A 20,363-nucleotide genomic window follows, 5' to 3' on the forward strand; every position below is an offset into this window, starting at 1 on the left:
CAAGACCACAAAGTAACCCTTGCATGTCTTTTAACATTTTCGCATTTTAAATTACTTGAATTATCAATTTTACAAATTTTTAAAAAATGTAAGAACATTCTTGAAAGTCTTTGAACTGAGAGAGGTTTGGGTTCAGACCCCAGAATCTTAATTTTCTCGCTGTACTTGAAAAATTGAACATCCATCTTTCCTCATTAGTTTTGTAAAAATATTCTTCATAATGTATAGTTCTATGTGTTTGCCCATTCCAATTGTCTTCACGATGTTTAACTTAAGGCAGTCGTTTTTTAATCAGGATTTTCTTCCGAGGGCCAAAAGTCAAACAAGGCACTCGGTCGGATATTCGGCAAAAAACGCTGCTTAATTATAATTTCTTACATCGAGAGTCTAAATTCTTCACTAATTTTTAAAAACTAATGCTTTGAACAAGTAAATAATAGAATGATACTATTGAGAATTAGATAAACTGTCAGATCATGTAAAGGATGTTTCAAGAAACCTTACAGAAGAAAGGGAATATACCTCAAAATTTTGCAGTCTTCAAGAAAATGCATAGATTTATAATTTTAACAATGATGATTGATGAGGTACACATCGATTATTAAAATTAAAAAAATATCCTCAATGCGATCAATGACGAAAATGCGAAATAAACACGCAAAACTCTGACAAATTTGTCAATTTCACAAAATCGGAAAAACCTGCCTCGGGTATTCAATCAAACTCGAATGAATACAGGAAAGTGACATAAAAATTCGGGTACCTAGGAACATCAAAGGGACGGGGCCATATAAATGAAGCTAATTGATCAAGAGTCCTGTCAGGGAGAAACGACTATGATGGCACCGTGCTGCGGTCGTTCGGTTGATGGAACATGCTTTAACGAGCAATTATTTTAACGAGGTTCCAGTGCTCCCATGCAATGAGACGCGAAAACTACCCGAATGAGGACGTGAACGTCATCGAAGTCATGTGGAAAATTATAGTTTACAACGATCGCGTCCAATGGCGGAATTTTAGGTTCTAGGACCCAGAATTTGAGGGTATAAACTTTTTAGTGAATTGCAGCATGGAGCATTCATCAACAATTACAACACCGTTGGGGGGTGAGGTAAATCAACACCGAGCATAAATGAGAAAACCTGTTCGCAGGGTCCTTTGATTCAATTTAATTTGTTTTATGTATATATAGAAATTCTTTGTTTTAATGCAAGGATTTTTGTGTGTTTTCTTGTGTGTTTTGTGTCTTTTTATTTTTTCTTGTCAAATTTTTGAAGAGTCTGGGCTCTGTCTAGATCCAAGCGACTTTTTTTCCAACGACCCCTCTCAATAAAGATCATATTCTGTGGGGCGAAAACAATTTTTAGCTGCATTTCATCAAAGAACCGCTTAAATTAGTAAAGTCGAGAGAGCTTCTACTTAACACAGTTATAGTGCAACTCTTAGGACCCCTTCTCACCAACTAAACCGAAAAAGTACACTACGCAATCTTTGATTGCGGATACATTCTTGATATATGTAAATTGCGCAATCATCCCAAATCCAATAAAAATGGGAGGGAGGGTTTTTTTTGCTTGCCGCAGCGTGACTCTCTTAGGAGGAGGAGGGGGGGGGTCAACAAAACCAAAAAAATACGTTGCGGTACGCTTAATTGTTCCCTAGCGGTAACGTTGATGATGATACGGTGAAAACGAGCACGTTAACCCCCCGGGTTTAAGTTCGAGAGAGGTAACATCCGGCTCGACTCCTAACTTAAGGTTCCGGTCAAAGGAAGGAAAGACGGGGCCGGGGTGGGGGGTGGGGGGAGGGCGGTGCCGAAGTGAATTTCAATTTAATTAACGCCGATATCGTTAGCGACGCGTTTGGTACCGGTTCACTTCTTTCACGTCAATTTTCGCCCGCTGTTATTCGGAGTTGTTACGACCCGCTTTGAGTTTTTCATTGCTTCGCACCGGAGGTGTTCTTGCCTCGAGCTCCAACCTCCCTCAGTCTCGGAGGCACGTCAATTTTCAACGCGCTCTAGTTCAAAGGTGTGACGTCACGCTTTGAAATTTTCGACTGCTTCACACGAGGAGTGCTTTTCATTCGACAACGAATCCACATTCTCTTGAAAGCCATGATCCCGAGTGGCAATTTTTAACAGAGAAATCTCGATATATTGAAATCAAGTTCCGATTTTTTACGATTTTTCGGCGACAGAATCGCTAGGATCATCAACATAAGAGCGATTATCTCCAGTCTGGTCGCAATTTTACGTCTATAAAATCGCGTTTAATTAAATCGAAATTTAACCTCAATTTACCACGATTTTTTGTTCAATAAACTGCGATATATCGCAATTTTATTGCAAATGATCGCAATTTTTTATCCGATAATATTGCGATGGATCGACGTCGATAAAATCGCGATACACGCTCCGATCAAATCGCAATTTATCGCGACCACTGCTACATAGGTTATGACGTTCACTTCAGACCTTTCAAATGTTCTTGGATCAATCTCCGATCAGAAATTGGGCTACACCCGATTTCTCCATCTTCATACAGTGACGATACGGTTCTATGACTTGCAGCATATCCAATGTAGACATCGCCTATTTTCGACGTCACGGCTTTCGAGGGAAATAAAATATTGACAAACTATAAAGTGAGAAAAAATGAGCTGTCAAACAACGAAAGTTGCTCAGAGTCAAACATTTCGACAAACGGAGAAAGGAAAAGGAAAATGAAAAACGCCGACGACGACACAGGGAACTGCTACCTGAGAGCATCCATTCCTAGAGGCAGGAATATTTATGGATTTCGAGAAAACTTTTCGGACACTTCTACCAATTACAACTCTCAAACACTATCATTCGCTATTCATGGATTCAATGAAATTGGCCTAAAATTGTTCATGTCACTTCAACACACCACTTAAAAAGGCCAATAGACAGCATCTGGTCTCACGGAACTAATTACTTTTAAAATTTCATACTTTTTTTCTTTGTTTGAAATTTGCATAGATAAGGGAACAATTTACGATTATTCCTTAAAATTTTGATTGAACATTCCCCTTAAAAATGACAAATTTAAACAAAATTTACTCAACTGTTGAGAGGAAAAAAATAGTAATCTTTTTCATACAAGCTCTCTGATTCCGTCATAGTTTTCAAAAAAAAAACTGTGGATGAACATTATTCTTGCTTGTCCCTATAATGTTCCTCTATCGTCCAAATTAATTGGTCTCGTAGACACCCTGGTTGCATTAAGTTTAATCTGTACTACACACTCCACTTACTTTCAGAGAGAACATTCATTTTTATGAGAAAAGCTACTCAAAAAATGAAATTTATAAAAAAAAAAAAAAAAAAAAAAAAAAAAAAAAAAAAAAAAAAAAAAAAATAAGAGTTTTAGACTTTAAAAATAGCCACAAACGGTCCCAGCTACTCCAAAGGAAACTGAAAATGTCGATAATGCTGCACATTAAAAAAAAAATAAAAAAAACGGGACTCCAGAAAACTTCTGAGTCTGCTTAAAATTATTTTAAAAAAATCAAATGATCAAGGAAAAAAACCCAGAAATTTTGAGAGCTCTTCATATGAAAAAATAAAAAATTAAGAAGAAATAAATAAAGGATCAGATCATTAAAAAACCTTCTCAAAACCTTAAGAAAATCCACAAATTAGAAAGAAATCCGAAAATTTTGAGAACCGCTCACATCCGATCAATCTCACACTAACCACACTTTTCGGGAGGCAAAACTAGCCCGGTAAAAAAGCACGCACCGACGAAGCCCGTGATTAGCGCACTACGCGCACTGACGCGAGAACGGACGAACTGGGATGTTCCCGGGTCGTGTCGGCCACTCGCGGCCGGAGTGAGGAGACGGACTGACTGGAAATCTGGAAGCGGGCCGCGGATGGAGGGATACCGGGACGCCCGCCGCCCGCCGCGCCGCGACGCCAAGGGACGCGACGGGGAGGAATATGCGCGCTGCACGCCTGCACCGGCCCTGCTTTCTCCTATCCGAACCGCACGCACACCGGCAAAACGCCGGTTTTCGCACCAGATGCTTTTTGCGAGATGATTCAGTATTGAGATAAATTTAGAAAATACAATGGGCCTGTTGCAAACTTTTGCTATATCAAAACTAAGATTTGTTTCTTATAGATAATGCCTCAAAAATCACGATGAGCGCATTGGCAAAGTCTGAAATGCACTCATAACTTCACAATCTGCGTAAGAAATTTGCGGTTTTTTGAGCTTCCCGCTTCAAAAACGATACTACGGCACAGGTGAACATTTTGTTAGAGGAGGCGTTCCATCGTCGGCAATATTCATCATGGCCGACGCCAATTCGCCAAAACACGTATGATGAGACGAGATAACACCTGAACAGCATTAGACCAGATAACAATCGGCGTGTTTACGTTCATATTTTCCTCGCCCGCCTTGATTGACCCTGAACTCACCTCGAATTACGCGCGGAACTGCGGAAGCGTCGGCCATGATGAACATTGCCGACGATGGAACGACTCCTCTAACAAAATGTTCACCTGTGCCGTAGTATCGTTTTTGAAGCGGGAAGCTCAAAAAAACGCAAATTTCTTACGCAGATTGTGAAGTTATGAGTGCATTTCAGACTTTGCCGATGCGCCCATCGTGATTTTTGAGGCATCATCTGTAGGAAACAACTCTTATATTTGCTCTAGCAAAAGTTTGCAACAGGCCCATTATCTGACTGTTCTCCAATTTCTCCAGAGACAGGAAACCATCCACTGGTAGCTTGGCAATGGTGGAAGCTTTTACTTTCGGGACTCCAAAAATCATCTGTTATCCTACCAACTAGGTGGATGTTGGACAACGTGTTGGGTATTTCGTTCCGCGAGCATACCAAAGTTCGGCAAACTTGTTCGGCTTATCACGTCACCCGAAGCTCATATCCACCTAGTAGTGGGTATGATGACTGATGCTCCCTCATAAGTGTCTATCAGGGAGTTCTCAATCCCCTATGGTAAAAGTTTCCACCTGTCGCCAAGAGGCCAGTGAGGGGTCGCTCTTGTCTCTAGGAAGAGCTTTTGGCGCAGCGTTGCCGCCCCCCCCCCCCCCCCAACGCGAACAAGGCAAAGTTTGCTGAACTGGTTGCTCAACACGTCTCCAGTCGTCAAAAGGAAAATCCAAGCGTCTTTAGAATGTGGCTTTTATTCTACAGGGTGATCCAGGGTTATATGGCCAGACTGCAGGAGCGTGTACTACGGGTCAAAATATGTGTAAGACTTTTTGGTTGTTAATTGAGATTTTCGATTTTTTTAGATCATATGGGAATGCAGGGCATAAAAGTATAGGAAAGTGTAAATTTTCATGAGATTTAGTTCACAACCGTTGCCAAAATTCAGGTAAAACGGTTTACTTTCCGAAATGTTGACGGGCCGTAGCTGTAACTGGGGGCTCTTTCGGAAGAAACTTCATAGAACAAAAAAAAAAACTTATTTTGACTCATATGCCGCAATCACACGCTGAATGTGGCTTGAATGTGGAAGTCATCGGCCCGATGCCTGAATTTTGCGCGTGTCGCGCAAAATTCAGCAACGATTCTCAGCGGCCATCGGATAATATCGGATTTGTCTAAACTATTCGAATAGATTTGACACAAATCTGGATGAAAATAACTCGAACTTGCGAAATTTCAGCTGTTGAGCGATGACTGTTGACTTCCATATTCAGCTGCCAAATTCAGCGTGTGATTCCGGCAATAGAACACGCTCCTGCAGTCCGTTCGTTTAACCCTGGATCACCCTGTATAGGGCCGAAAGCAATGCAGCGTCTCTAAAATATATTGTCTCTGACGGGCACTCAAGGCCAAGGGCTGGTTAGCCTAACATAATCCAAATCTGCCTTTGAACGGGGAGTGTGGACGCAAGTACCCAAGCACGCGTGTATCGTGCACTTGAGCCGCGACTCATCGCGATAAGCCCGGTTTTTCGCGAGCGGGGACAAATCCCAGCGCGAGGACCCCGGAGTCGCTTGTCAACCCGAGCACGTGCGGCTCCGGCTATGTGGGATAAGTCCGGGCCCGCGTCTTCGGGTTCGACCCCCGCTCCGCGCCGCGATTTTAAATAAAATAATCTTCCCCGTTCCTTCCGCCCTTCCTTCCTTCCGCGACTTCCTTCTCGTCACCGTCCGCTCCACTTCACCGTGTGCGCGGGATTTGCAAATGCTGCGTTTCAGGGATCACCCGAGAGCCGCCTTGAGCCGGCAAAAGCGCCTTCTTTCCGCCGGTTATGCAAAAATCGCCTCGAGTGCCCGAAGAGTGGCCTACTCTGTAAGAAGAAGGAGACGACCGTCGTGGACAGAAAGCCAAGTTTTGGGGAGACGACAGCTATGCTCGTTGTTGGAGGCAGCGGGTTTCTTAGAATATGTAAATGCTGCGCTGCATCTTTGTACTGTTGTTATCACCAGGATTGGACCACCGCACGGTGGAGCGATTCAATAGGAGAAGTTAGACACAATTTGGAAATTTTAAAAGCTCGTATATCTTCAATAATACAGAAGGTAAAGGTTTAAAAAGTGGTTTAATGTCATTTTACGTAATTTTTTTTTTCAAAAAGCGTCTCTTAAAATAGGAGCAAAGACAAACTCAACGTCAGAAATTTCGAAATTTATGTACATAAGTTCATATTCGACTGCTATTAATGACTCCCTCCTGTGTGCGTCGATAGCAGGTTGCAAGACGCATGCAACTGACTATTTCACGTATAAAACGGAGGGCTACACAATAACTATACAAGACATGATTTTCCGAAAAGTTCTGAAGTCGCGTAAACCTCCGTCACTAGTAGTCACAGGGTTCTTGCGACATGTCTTCTTGAATTTATAGATTGAGGCGTCGCTCAGATTCGGAAGAAAATTTTAGAAACGAGGACCGATTTCTTCTTTACTTTCTTCGGTTGTGTTGCTCGCGTAACCCTTAAAGCATCACTACAAAGAAGACAAACGTGACAAACACAACATGGAGATAGAGCGAGGCTGAAGATGTGCGTTGATGACGTGACGGCGCAGAGATACAACTATTCGTGCTTGATGGATGTCCGTGTTGCGTTTGCGAAATTGAAGGCGCGATGGCGTGAACTCTCACTGTCTCAATACTCTGCCAGCGCTTTATGCTGCCGATGAGTTGTCGCTCAGATTCGAGAGAACAGTTAGAGAACAGAGTCGAGAGAAAAAATTACATCTTGCCGATCTTTGGATGTGTTGACGACTTGAAACTTGATTTTTATCCTTTTTTTTCAATTTGATTATTTCTTCAGGAGATATTTGTAGATCAATATCTAAAGCTCGTATGTACCGGCTCCATACGACACGCGAGCCACGTGTTTTTAGCAAGTCTCAGATCAAAGTGACCCGGCTTGGGTATCTAGGTAAGGGTTAAAAAGCTGTTATAAATGTGTGCCTTTCCAAAAAATTAATTCTGAATTTGTAAAAATGTATAAAATCAAGTTCGTTTATGATTTGACTTACCACAACTTCGTTGTAATTTAAAAGTAAGAAGAATTCTACATGTTATTATTTCCTTACCTGGAACAGAACAGGGACGAATGACAATTAGTGAAAGTAAAGAATTAAACAAAGGAAGGTAGTCGGAATCGATAATTTACATGGCATTCTATTAAAAAATGAGATATTGATCATTGTAAGTTAAAGTTTGTGTTTGAATAAACATCACTTGGGTTCTATTTCAGCTACGAATCAGCCCGAGGATCTGTAAAAAGTGACCTCATCTTTTTGAGGAGATTTTTCCATGACTTTTGGTATTAACTTAAACCACGTGCTCTAAGGCTAGACGGGTCAATTTTTGAGCTTTTAAGGTCCAAACTTGCGCCAAACTTTCCACACTTATTCCTCCATGCGGTGGCACCAACTGACTAAAACGTGCATTGTCGGAAGGTACAGTCTCTTTTCACTGATCTGCGGGATGAATGTTGACATTGATAGACACACCGATAGACAAAGAAGACAGAGGGAAATTGGTGCGCTCTTATTGGTGGAAGCGAGTGGTTGCACTGAATAAAGGAGATAAGTCATAGACTAATTAACGGCAACCCACGAGGGACCCTAGAGTTAGTCCATCATTTTCTATCTTATTCTACGGTAACCACAAGTTGCAAGCAACAGAATCACTCCATTCTCCCCTTGCTTTTTTGTCTATAGCTTTGTCTATCAATTTCAATAGCCCACAGTGGGCCGATTATTGAAATGATCAGTGCCTATCTACTAAAGGAGAAAATGATGGACTAGCTATAGGGATTCTCGTGGTTTACCTTTAGTTCGTCTGTTTCGTATCCCCTTCGTCCATTGCAACCACCCGCTTCCACGAATAGGATCCCTCCAAATCCCAGTGTCTTCTTTGTCCATAGCTTTGTCTATCAATTTCAATGATCGGCCCGCAGGTCACGTACATCGATTCAAGGCGAAGCAGGTGTCACTTACAATCGATTCTTCTTACGTAGATGTAAACGGCGGAAATACAGTGTTGCCAACTTGCAAGAACTTTCAGTGCTTCGTCTAGTTGGGAGCGTTAATTACTGCACATATTTCAATCAGATTAAAGTCGCTTCATCGCGGGCGCCCGACGACGCGACGACGAGGGAGCAATTACGACGTATCGCTGATACGCTTGCATCTTTTTGCGCACAATACCTCGGCGGAAATCGCGTATCTGCCACGAGAATTCCTAGCCGATACGCCGTTTTTCCTCCGCGCCACGGAGCCTCGCTCTTGCGACGAGCTTTTAAGCGTTCCCAACAAAAAGCCGCGTTCTAAACAAGATTGCCACATCGGTGCCATATTTTTGGATTCCTGTTTTTCGAATCAGTTCAGAGATTCCATGCATCGAGAGGTTGTGGAGTCCCAACGGTCATCAGGTGCAAAAAGTTTCTTGAATTAATCATTTAAAACTTTAGGATTTGATTGTTGATCGATTTTAAAATTGTATTTTGATATGTTTCACGCAGTTAATTTTATTTAAAAACAGACGGTCCAGCTCTCAATTCATTCTGACTTTTAACTTAAAAAGACAACTGATTATGCTACTTAAAGACAGTTATATCCAGACGCTTCAGTTCAGATATCACCTTAAGATCCTCACTTTAGATATCTTAAGTACGCGCGAGAGAGGCAAGGGCGTCTTCATATTTTCAGATATGCAACAAGGATAGTCGCTGAGAGCGAATGGTTGCGTGCCAACATTTCCATCAAGCGGAGACGATCAACTTTCTACCAACAAACATTGAAAAAAACGGAAACTTCTTTACCAATTGTTCGGTAATTGAGGGTTGGCGATCTTGATTTTCGGATAGTTCGACTGCTAAAAGAATATGCTTCTTGCCTCTTTTGCCTCCATGGCGAAAGGCGTTCAAGAGAGGGGGTGGATCAAAGAAAGTCTTCGAAGTATTCTTCTAAAATTATTAAAACGATGACCTCTTTTTTTTGCCCTTTTAATGAGAACGCGATTTTGCGAAAAGCACGAACCACGAGCCCTGTGTCCACTCGTCAAAATGGCGTCAAAATGGAAGCTCTAAATGAATCAAGAAATACGATCTGTTCGCGATTGTTGATCAAAACAGAGTAGCGCCGCTCTATTCTGAGTTGCAACGCTAATCAATCGCATCAAGTCCCAACTTTGAGCCACTTATCGTTGAAATCGATTCACTTTGAGCCTCCTTTTTGAAAAGTGGAGACAGCCCCATGCACACCAAAAAAATGGCGCGGAGCGCCGTTCTAATGGAGGAGAGGGGGAGTTCGCCCCCTAGACGCGCGCTTCGCGCTCGTTTTTAGTGCGGTTACACGGAGAAAAAAACTTCGTGCGTGGGACCCGAAGTTTAGGTCATATGGATCTCTGAAGTTTTCGGATTGAGCATCTGAACACTTTAGGTCCAGCTGCTGAGGTTTGGATCACACATCTGAAACTTCAGTTCTTACATCTGAAGTATAACTTCGGTTTTCACATCCGAAAAACTTCGGTTCTCACATCTGAAGTACTTCAGATGTAAGAACTGGAGCTTCAGATGTGCGATCCGAACCTCGACAGCTAGACCTAAAGTGTTCAGATGCTCAATCAGAAAACTTCAGAGATCCATATGACCTAAACTTCGGGTCCCACGCACGAGGTTTTTTTCTCCGTGTAAGAAGGCTATGTAAGTCGCTTCACTCGTTTCAGCGGGACCCGCGCATCCACCACCAGGAAAAGGCATTTTCCGAAGAAAAAGTGAAGGTGAAATCGTGAGGGAATATTTTTAAAATTGTGTAACCCCCATACTTTTACCGTTTTTGTATCAGATTCCCTGACTTATCCCTGCTTTCCAGGTGCTAACGACCCTGTTGCTAAAAGTATACTTCAACGGAATAATAAACTAAGAATTTGTGAGCCCATCCGGCAACCGAGCTTGAAGACGTCTCAATCAAACGAATCGGATCCATTCTCATACTAATGGCGCGGCCTGATCTCGCGGAGCCCCGCGGTAAGCAGGGGTGAGCTTCCTGTTTCTCTTTTGTGCCACTTCCAACTTGAAAGCGCTCCTCAACATGATAAAGACCCCGCCGGGGGTGGCGCGGGGGCACGCGGCGGGGGAAGGGGGCTTCACTTAAGCGTCATTGACGCCCGGGGGTTAACAGAAATTAAAGAGAGTGCTCAGCCATACTGACAGTAACGTCGTCAGATATTAATGCCCGGATTCAAACGGGAACTATGAATGCCTTCGCTTCTTGATCGTCGAGTCAAAAATCCGACGAGGGGCTCGGCCGGCCCCGGTTGGCGCTGATACTCCCTGGTCGGGGGATGAGGGTTGTACCTTCGGGGTTTATTCAGCTATGGATTGTTGATGGTGGTCGAATAGGTCAGGCCGATTAAACTTATTGGAGTACCTTTAGTAGGAGAGAATGGACACGAGAGTGAAAGTTCGAAAATCCATCTGGGTTTCACAGATACCTCTGGGAAAAATTGAATCAGTGAGAACGAAAACACACCAACTCAGAAAATGAAAGTAATCAAGGCACACACAAAACTGCATAGTAGATGACGAAATTAGTCTGAGAAAAAGATTTTTGGTGCCGAAAGACAAGCACTTACGGACATTTTAAAGGTCCAAGCTGGAACAGATGCGCTAACTTCAATTACCTTTATAAAAATTTACCGTCTTTAATGGAAGTTGCGCATTTTTGAATAACGAGTTGGTGTGTTTTCGATCTTACTGATTCAATTTACGCCCCTAATGGCAAACAACTTATGATATAAAAATATATACCCTAATTGCCTTATCGCACCCAATTTTTTTTAAGACTGAAAGTTAAAGCACAAGAATGTCAACTTGGTCATTCGATCGCTGGTCGATGGTTTGCATCGTTGTGGAACTAACGATGGCTCAAGCTCACTATAAAAGAAGCTTACCTTGTGTGCAGATTGAGTAAGGAATATAATTTTCCCGTCTTAGCGTCAAGGTTAGGTTCGCAGATTGCGGTCGATCAAAGAAAATTCGGACCCCGTACAAAATCAAGACGTGAGGGACGGTGTACTTTTTTCTCTGAAGTCTATTTTGCCCCCAAGAAACCAGGAGAAACCAGAAATAAACAATTTGAGGCGAGATAAACAATTGAGGTTTCTGCGGGCAAACTAGGCTTCAGACCAATACGCATACCGGCTTTCATTCCGAGATATCTGACGGTGCAGTTAGTCAATGCTACCGTTGGGATCAAAATTCCTTCGCGAAAGCCTAGAAAAATAATCGAAAACAACGTATACCAACATTCTAGTTTTGCTCTCTCTCTCTCTCTCTGCTGCCAGCTTAGAAAAACTTGCTTAGATCTAAATCTAAAATCTATTCTACGCGGCAAATCGTAATTGAATGTATTTACGTAAAAGGAACCTTCCTCTAATGTACTCCCTGCGTGACTTTTTTATTAATCGCTGCTTCAATTAATTGGACTAAATTTTCCAATAATAAGGTACTACAATTTCTGGCTCATTTTAGAAAAAAAAACATATTATGTGCCATTAATGCACAGTGCTATGCAGAAAGTGTTTTTAAGTGTGAGCCATGAATTGTCGTTCCTTACTGAAAAATGGAGTTTAATTTATCTACTTGCTCTGTATGGGTTTGGGCGATGAAACACCAAGAGTTGACTGGTTAAAAGGGGTTTTCTCTGGACATCGATGATCAATGTCATTTCTCAAATTCCAAAAAGTTATACTCCGGAAATTTATGAAGTAAGGTAAAGCTCAGATACGAAAATCTCATGAGCAACAGGAGCTCAGCAGCGGTTAACCGCATACCGCTGCTTACAAGGAACTTTACGGTCCGTGAGGTTCCGACGCTCATGTAAAGCTGGAAACTAAAAGGTTTACGGCTGTGTGGGCAAATTCTAAGGCCCTCCATAACGGAAAGTTAATCGAATTAGGCACTTCAAAAAGTTGAGGACTTCGTGGAATCACAACGAAAATTCAACGATAACAAAACAAGGACAGCTCTTCCGCAGTTGCTCGGATTTGTATGATCGAGAAGTTTCTGACTGATCCCTCGGTAGAGGAGGATTGATTTGTTTCGACTATTCAAACGCAACTCATCACGGTTGTCTCTCTTTTTTCTTCCTTTTTATTTTACCCGGGCATCATTTCATTAATTACCAGTTTTGATACTGTGACACTAAGTCGCAAAGTGGGCTATTTGCTTTGATCAGGATTGCAAGTTTATTAAAATACCAAATTCCTTTACTTTTTTATACATTCTCCGTGGTTCACAAAAAATTAAGGTGAACACACATCAACAGTTCGTATCACGGAAAGAAGGGGTTAGATTATTTCGACACTGCTGACTCAAATTGGTGTTGTGCATCAACATCTTGTTACTAAACAACAAACTTATTGAAGTTGTACTCCAACCTACTGGAGCAGCTCCAATTATTTAGACCACAACTCAAATAAGTTAGAGTATATCTCTGATGTACGGAACGAAATGTCTCATTTTCAAAACACCATATGTGTGATTAATTTCCCTACGGAGATTGTTCTGTCTATGAATGGACCAGAAAGAGTTACTTACTACAATTTTATATTTTTTAATTACTACCTTAGTACAATTTGCAGTCCCTCGGATAAAATCAACAATCAACCGTACATGAACTTGCACTGGTTGCTCCGCATACGTTCTTTTTCACTTGTCCACTGATGTGGAAACTTGTCGTTGGGACGGATCTAAAAATAATTACATTGTTACATATTTTACGATTTTTACCGCTTAAAACACACAGCACGATATAACTCTCAGTTCAAAAAATATGTTCAAATTTTTGTGCAAAAATGCAAAGTAAAACAAATTGCGGCGATCGGGGCCGAATCGTACTACGCGCACTTTGAGCAAGCATAAACCTAGAGCGCCTTCATTTCGCTGCGCTTGCAACACGGGCAGTCATTGATCAAGAATAGTTGTATCACTCCAGGCGTTCCTTCGCATTGCTACTTAACAAGCGGTTTGGCAAATTGCACATTGCTGCGTGTCTATGAACTCAAAATGAAAGACGACTCATTTTTTAAAAAAATAAATAAATAAATGCCGAACTCTATTACATATGAAATTGTTCGAATGAACACCGGATTTGCAAAAACATAAAATGGAATAGATATTAATATCATTTTTCTTCTTCTTTTTTTTACCTAAATTTCAGAATTTCCGAAATTATTTTCAGGGTTCTTGGAGCAGTATAAAACCTTGATTTTCTCCGGAAATTTCGAAGATTGACCATGAAGATGCTTCTCGTCAGTGGCGTGGCGTGCTTTGCGATACATCGATTGTTATGCCATTTAAACCTATGGAAAAGGATCGATAAACAGGGTGTTCGCAACGAACACCTTAATAATCGATTCTTTACCGTACGTTTAAATGGCAAAACAGTTGATATATCGCAATTCACGCCACGCCACTGCTTCTCGTGTAATATATTTATTGTTAGCGCCAAATTCGTGCACTACCCATGGCCTCAGTGAAATAGTTAAAGATTTGATAGCGAATTACCGATCTCTGCCCTACTTTTATGAGGCTGTGTTAACATTGTGGCAGTTCGTAAACAAAAACACGGAGCTTTCCTAATCGGCCTAAATTAGAGTACCTATATAGAAAGAGTATGGACAACTCGAATTATGTAGCTCTTAGGGCCCAAAAGGGTAGGTAACCGTTGAAAACGAAAAATGTCACTGTCAATCTTTAGACTCTAATATCAAACGAAAATGGGCAAGAAAATTCAAAAGTAAGTATTCTTCCGCAAAAATGAGTGAGTTTATGCAAAAACCAAGTCAAATACGTGCTTTATCAACGACAGTTCCCAACAATTGTGATTATAAATCACTCTGGATGATTTGAATTCTTAGATTGCCTACCCTTTTGGGGTCTAAGAGCTCCATAACGTAACCTCAAAATTTTCGACATGTCTATACTCTCCCTATATAGGTGCTCTAGCCTAAATCTTCAGGAGGAATGTCTCCATTTTCATGCTTCAGGAGCCCACAGCGCGCCGGCGGGAAATCCAGCGGACCCCCCGAAAAATAGCTGCTAATTAAACAGGGAGAAACTTACTCCGGACAGACAAAAGCCGCAAACCAGGGTTAAAGGAGAGGGGCACTCCGTTTAAAACGCGAAAATCCCTTTCCAGATCATCCTTCCTGGCTCCCTATCCGGTTGCTCGCTTCCATTCCAGCTGGTTGAGTTTGATTCCTGCCCAGTTTGCCACGTCACTTTTTTAAAACCCATTACCAATTTACTCTTTTTTTTTTTTTTTTTTTTTTTTTTTTTTTTTTTTTTTTTTTTTTCACTGGAAAGAAAACCGCTTAGATCTAGAGTCCAAACTCTTGAAAACAATGACAAGAAAAAATACTCTTGATTCAATCGGATTTTTGCTTAAATCAAGAACCCGGCCTCTTAAATTAAGCAGATTTCCTTTCGATTCAAGCAAAAATCCGATTGAATCAAGAGTATTTTTTCTTGTCATTGTTTTCAAGAGTCTGGACTCTAGATCCAAGCGGTTTTTTTTTTCCAGTGTAATTAAGTAGAAGACCTTTCATACAACATTCTCCGGCTTAAAAGAAGGACTTAGATCGAGTTTACCTAAAGTCTGATTCTAACCGGAGAAAAATGTTTGAAATATGATCTAATTCTGGAATTTTTTCATTCTTTCATATTTTCTTAACTCCTTCCCTGATTCTCCCGGAAAAATGTTCCGATGAAAACCCGCGTTTTCCTCTCATTTCTATCTAGACTGTCTTGGAAAATACAAAAAGTTTCTTCAAAGTTTAGAGGAGAGAGGGGTCAACATTTTCACCTTTCGTCTCATTTTTTAAAGACCGAGTCAAGAATTAACATTAATTTTATTTTAGGAGAATTTGATTTTGGTGTTAAAATAGAAGAAATTCCCGGTTTCCTGATTCCCATACTGATTCACTGGATTCTCATTTCCCTGATAAACCCCGAGTTTCTCCAGTTTTTTCAGGTCCTATGTACACCAAAATTTTCAGTTTCATTCCTCCATAAGTCTTGCTGCTAAGAGATGAAGTAGAAAGCGTATTCTCGCAGTGAAAATATTTGTTCTCAATTTTGATTTTTTCACAAGAGAAAATACGCTGCCAGTTCAACCAAAAAGTACATCTAACTCAATTTTTTTCAAAATGTAACCAGTCTCCTTCCTGTATAGAGCAGGCAACTTTTTGGAAAATTGTACGAACAGCTTTCCGTATTTAAACTACTTACATCCATAAACTTCAGATCGTTCCACAAGATACGATCACTTAGAGACAAGATAAGAACATAGAAACAAGATAAGAACAGCATTGGAAAAATGTTACATCTTTCAAACCTCGCTACGAACAAATTTCATAGTGATGCAGAAAATGCGAGATCGCAAATTCTTCCACGCTTGCAGGACCTCTGGGGTACTGGAGAGCTTGTACTGTCCTTGACTCTTTTTTCTTTCTGTTCACAATGTCAATCATTTCCTCATTTGCAATCGCTATTATCCATATCAGACTGAAAAATGACCTTTCTCTCGAAGTTCCGTTCATCGTATGGATGAAAAAATTTGGTATAGCTTTATATTTCTCATTATCCTACGAGAACTTGGGATCAAACATTCCCTCTTCCTCCTTCTTCCTTCAAAAAACGAACTGATATGATTGGTGGTAATTTCATTGAACTATATACTATTGATCGAATTTAAGTCATGGGGCACGACACGTAAAAATTCACCACCTCATTCGTAAAGTTGTGTACCTCAATGAGACTCCATGTTGGGGACAAAGTTGGACGATTACTTTCCAGCTCAAAATACATACTCAACTTTAAATGTTGGATAGGAGAACGACTAGTTGTATTGCAAACTACTCCCAACTCTTTTTCTCCCAAATCGCATTTTGGCAGTGCTCCCATTTCCCGGAACCAGTACCAAATTCCGGAACTATTGAGATTTTCCTGAATTTTTCAAAATTGCCGAAATGTTCCGGATTTTTCCGTTTCCCGGAACTTTCACGGAACTTTTGAAAAAATCTAAAAAATCTCGGAACTTTCGACAGTCATGGAGTGGGAGAAATTGGAACAAAAAAGTTCCGAATCCAGAGACATGGAATGATATTCCATGGAATGTATTCCAAACTACTCCCAACTCTTTTTCTCCCAAATCGCATTTTGGCAGTGCTCCCATTTCCCGGAACCAGTAAAAAATTCCGAAACTATTGAGATTTTCCTGATTTTTTCCCGGATCTTTCAAAACTGCCGAAATGTTCCGGATTTTCGCATTTCCCGGCACTTTCTCGGAACTTTTGAAAAAATCTTGAAAATCTAAAAAAAATCTCGGAACTCTCGACAGTCATGGAGTGGGAGAAATTGGAACAAAAAAGTTTCGAATCCAGGAACATGGAATGGAAGCACTGCATTTTGGGGAGTTCCTTTTAAACTCGACCCATGCCGGCCAGGTTGGCCTAGTGGTTAGCGCGTCTGACTCTAGGTCAATAGGTCCCGGGTTCGAATCCCGGTGGTGGCGACAAATTTTCATGGAACTGACGAGTGGATCTATAAGCAGAATTCGCTCGGCCTTAATCCGTGAAAATTTGTAAGCCCGAGCATGGATGTCTACCAAACTCCTTGATGTCTTCGGACAATAAATAGTGCCTATAGATGGCTGTAGATTCCTAAAGGAATAGAAGCCACTAAACTCTCAATAAAAAAAAAAAAAAAAAAAAAAAAAAAAAAAAAAAAAAAAAAAAAAAAAACTCGACCCATTTCTTGTATCGATAACGCCTGGATCGACTCGAAACGGAGCGGATTTTTATCGCGACTTGGCAGAGCTAATCCGCGCCGGGCTCGGATTTCAATCAAGACGGGCCGCGAACAAAAAACAACGGGGACAGGGGTGCCGCTCAATGGAGGGACGATCTGATCAATGGGCAAGGTCATTGATTGAGTTGCCGCCCCCGACGGCCCCGGCCCAGGGCTGTAATTAAGCTGATCGCTGGCTGTCTGATTAGACACGACCAATACCATGGCCCTTGATGACAAGGATAGACAACCCACCCCTCCCCCCTCCCCCGCCGTCCCGCGGGAGCTTCCGTTGATTAATTTAATGGGAAAACAATAATTCAGCGGAATCCGGGGGCGAATAAAATATGGTCCGATTCGCGGGCACGAAATGCGGGTCGAATCCCTCTCTCCTCTTCGGCGTGCGGGGATCGCGTGTCGATCAGAACTCGCAGATTTATCGTCGTTTTGGTTTTCATCGCCTCTTGAATTATCTTTTCCCCCTTTCCGTCATGGTGATCCCTCTGAGTACGCGAGAGGATGCACTGTTAAAAATCTTGGAGTGATCTCCGGGAGCCCGTTTTGTCCCCTGCAGACTGATTTTTGGAATTGATAGACAAAGCGATCACTGGAAAAAAAACACATTGGATCTAGAGTCCAGACTCTTAAAAACATCGACAAGAAAAAATACTCTTGATTCAATCAGATTTAATCTTAAATCAAGAACCAAGCCTCTTAATTTGAGCGGATTTCCTTTTGATTTAAGCTAAAATCTGATTGAATCAAGAGTCCTTTTTCTTGTCAATGTTTTCAAGAGTCTGGACTCTACATCCAATGTGGTTTTCTTTTTCAGTGCGTTTTGTCCACTGCGAACTGATCATTGGAATTGATAGACAAAGCAATGGACAAAGAGGACATGTGGAAGAAAAAAATGTACAAGGAACGTATGGAAAAAGCAAACAAAGAAGACGTATGGAGGGCTCCTGTTGGTTGAAAGGGGTGGTGCTAATGGACTAAGGGGGAAATGATGGACTGACAGTAGGGTCTCTTGTCGGTTACCGTTAGTTAGTCTATTATTTACCTTATTTGTCCATTGCAACCACCATCTTCTGCCAATAGGATCTCTCCAAATCCCTTCTGTCTTCTTAGTCTATATCTGTGTCTGTCAATGGCAATAATCAGCCCGCCGTGGGCTAATTTTTGAAATTGATAGAAAAAGTTATAAAGAAAGAAGACGAAGGCTACACAGAGCAAACACATTGACGGAAAGCGGGTGAGTGCAATGGACACGAGGGGGGAGATACGTAATAGACTAACTAACGGCTACCCCCTCGAGAGATACTATGTACAGGGTGCCTCACGAAAAAGGAGCCACCTGGAATATCTGGCGAACGGGTTGGAATTTCGAAAAACGGTTATAGGCGCCCCTCGGAAATGTTCGGTAAAACGCATCTTAATGTTGAAGAAAAGGGCTCCGCGTGCTCCAGATTTCGAGTACAGTAGATTTTTTCCTTTTTTTTATCGAAAGGGCATTGTTTCAGAGTTTTTTTTGGCGAAGAGTTTGGTTTGATACGGCAATCCCATTCGGCTTGGGGATTTTTTGAAAAGAGCATTAGAAAAAATGTTTCAACCTCTGCCAATCGCTGGAAAATTGTCCGATTTACATCCGTTTTGGACAGTGTGACTTGTTCTTTTGCGTAAAATCAATTTCTGAAATAAAAATATGGGGGTGCCGTTTGAAAATTTAGCACCCCCCCCCCCCGCGCCACTTCCGCGGTTTGGGAAAATTTGAAATACGTCAAAAGGTGTCCCCCACGATATTCACGAACACATCTTTTACCGTTTTTCGAAATTCCAACCCGTTCGCCAGATATTCTAGGTGGCTCCTTTTTCGTGAGACACCCTGTATAGTATGTCCATCATTTTACCCCCTGGTCTAAAACAACTAACTGTGTCAACCAATGAATCGCGCCCCGAACCCCATCTTCGTCTCCTTTGTCGACCGCTTTGTCCATCAATTTCAATAATCAGCCTGCAGAAGACTCAAATGATATGCGAGTGCAGGATGGATTCTATTTTTTGTGTGGAAGGAATTCCGCAATTACAGCGGATTGATTGTTGAAATTGATAGAAAAAGCTAAGACAAAAAAGACATGGTTCAGTAATTTGAAGGAAGTTTACGATGAAACATGAGAAGAAAAATCCAAAACCCGGAAGTGAAGTCATTAACTCACCCGTCGACATGAGCTGGACAATGGTGGCGGTGGGTTCGGGTTGGCTGGCGAGTCGTGAGGCACGTTGCCGAAAATATTGTTGGCCTGGAAAAAAAATAAAATAAAACTGAGTGTTAGTAATAATGACGGGGAAACACGCAAAAACTTTGAATGCACACATAACGCAAGCAAAACATAAGCGCAGGACTTCCGCCGGTACGGACTTCCATCGGGCTGAAAACACTCGAATACGGAATTTTCTCAACACGGAACGAGTGAGTGCTTCTCAAATGAGAGTGGTACTTATGATGAAAGTGGGGTTTATGTGGTTAAAAGTTCCACGTTTCCATTGTTGCCGAAAAGCGCGAGGAAAGTCAGCTTTTTCCTCCATAAACCTGTGTATGGAATGTACACATTGGTCACACAGTCTGACAATGGTTGAAAGTTTCACGTTTTTGAGAATAAAACCTCCATGCCTTGGTCAATTTTATTTCCACGAAAAAAACTAATACTTGAATCGGAAAATTTGTCACAAAAGAAGAGATGTTATCACCACAAAAGGAACTTTCATTCAACCATTCTTCTCGACGTGATGACCTGCTTCTCGGAAGCAACAAGTAACTTTCTCACCCTAACGGCAAACTGCCAAAAAACTAATTATTTTGAGATAGAGACCATTTTCATATTGCGCGACAAACTGACATGTTAACATAAAACTTTAAGCCTTTTAAAGTACAAAAAAGCTAAGTTATGTTACTAGTTCTAGGGCATACACTTGTACAGGATGGTTAAATCCGCCGGGTACTTGAAGGTCGATTTTTGCCATGAAGCGACGAAAATCTCTC

General features: G+C 41.5%; 1 protein-coding gene across 1 annotated transcript in view; it reads right to left on the bottom strand.

Moving 5' to 3' along the window:
- Positions 1–20,363, bottom strand: part of LOC109041943 (uncharacterized) — a 261,452-nt gene that overhangs the window by 172,869 nt on the left and 68,220 nt on the right. Inside the window, exon 3 of the mRNA XM_019058459.2 lies at positions 19,540–19,623. Within this exon, the coding sequence (XP_018914004.2) occupies positions 19,540–19,623 (84 nt within the window). The remainder of the gene's footprint in view (positions 1–19,539; positions 19,624–20,363) is intronic.

Source organism: Bemisia tabaci, chromosome 3 (genome assembly GCF_918797505.1).
Source record: "Bemisia tabaci chromosome 3, PGI_BMITA_v3".
NCBI classification, from domain to species: Eukaryota; Metazoa; Arthropoda; class Insecta; order Hemiptera; family Aleyrodidae; genus Bemisia; species Bemisia tabaci.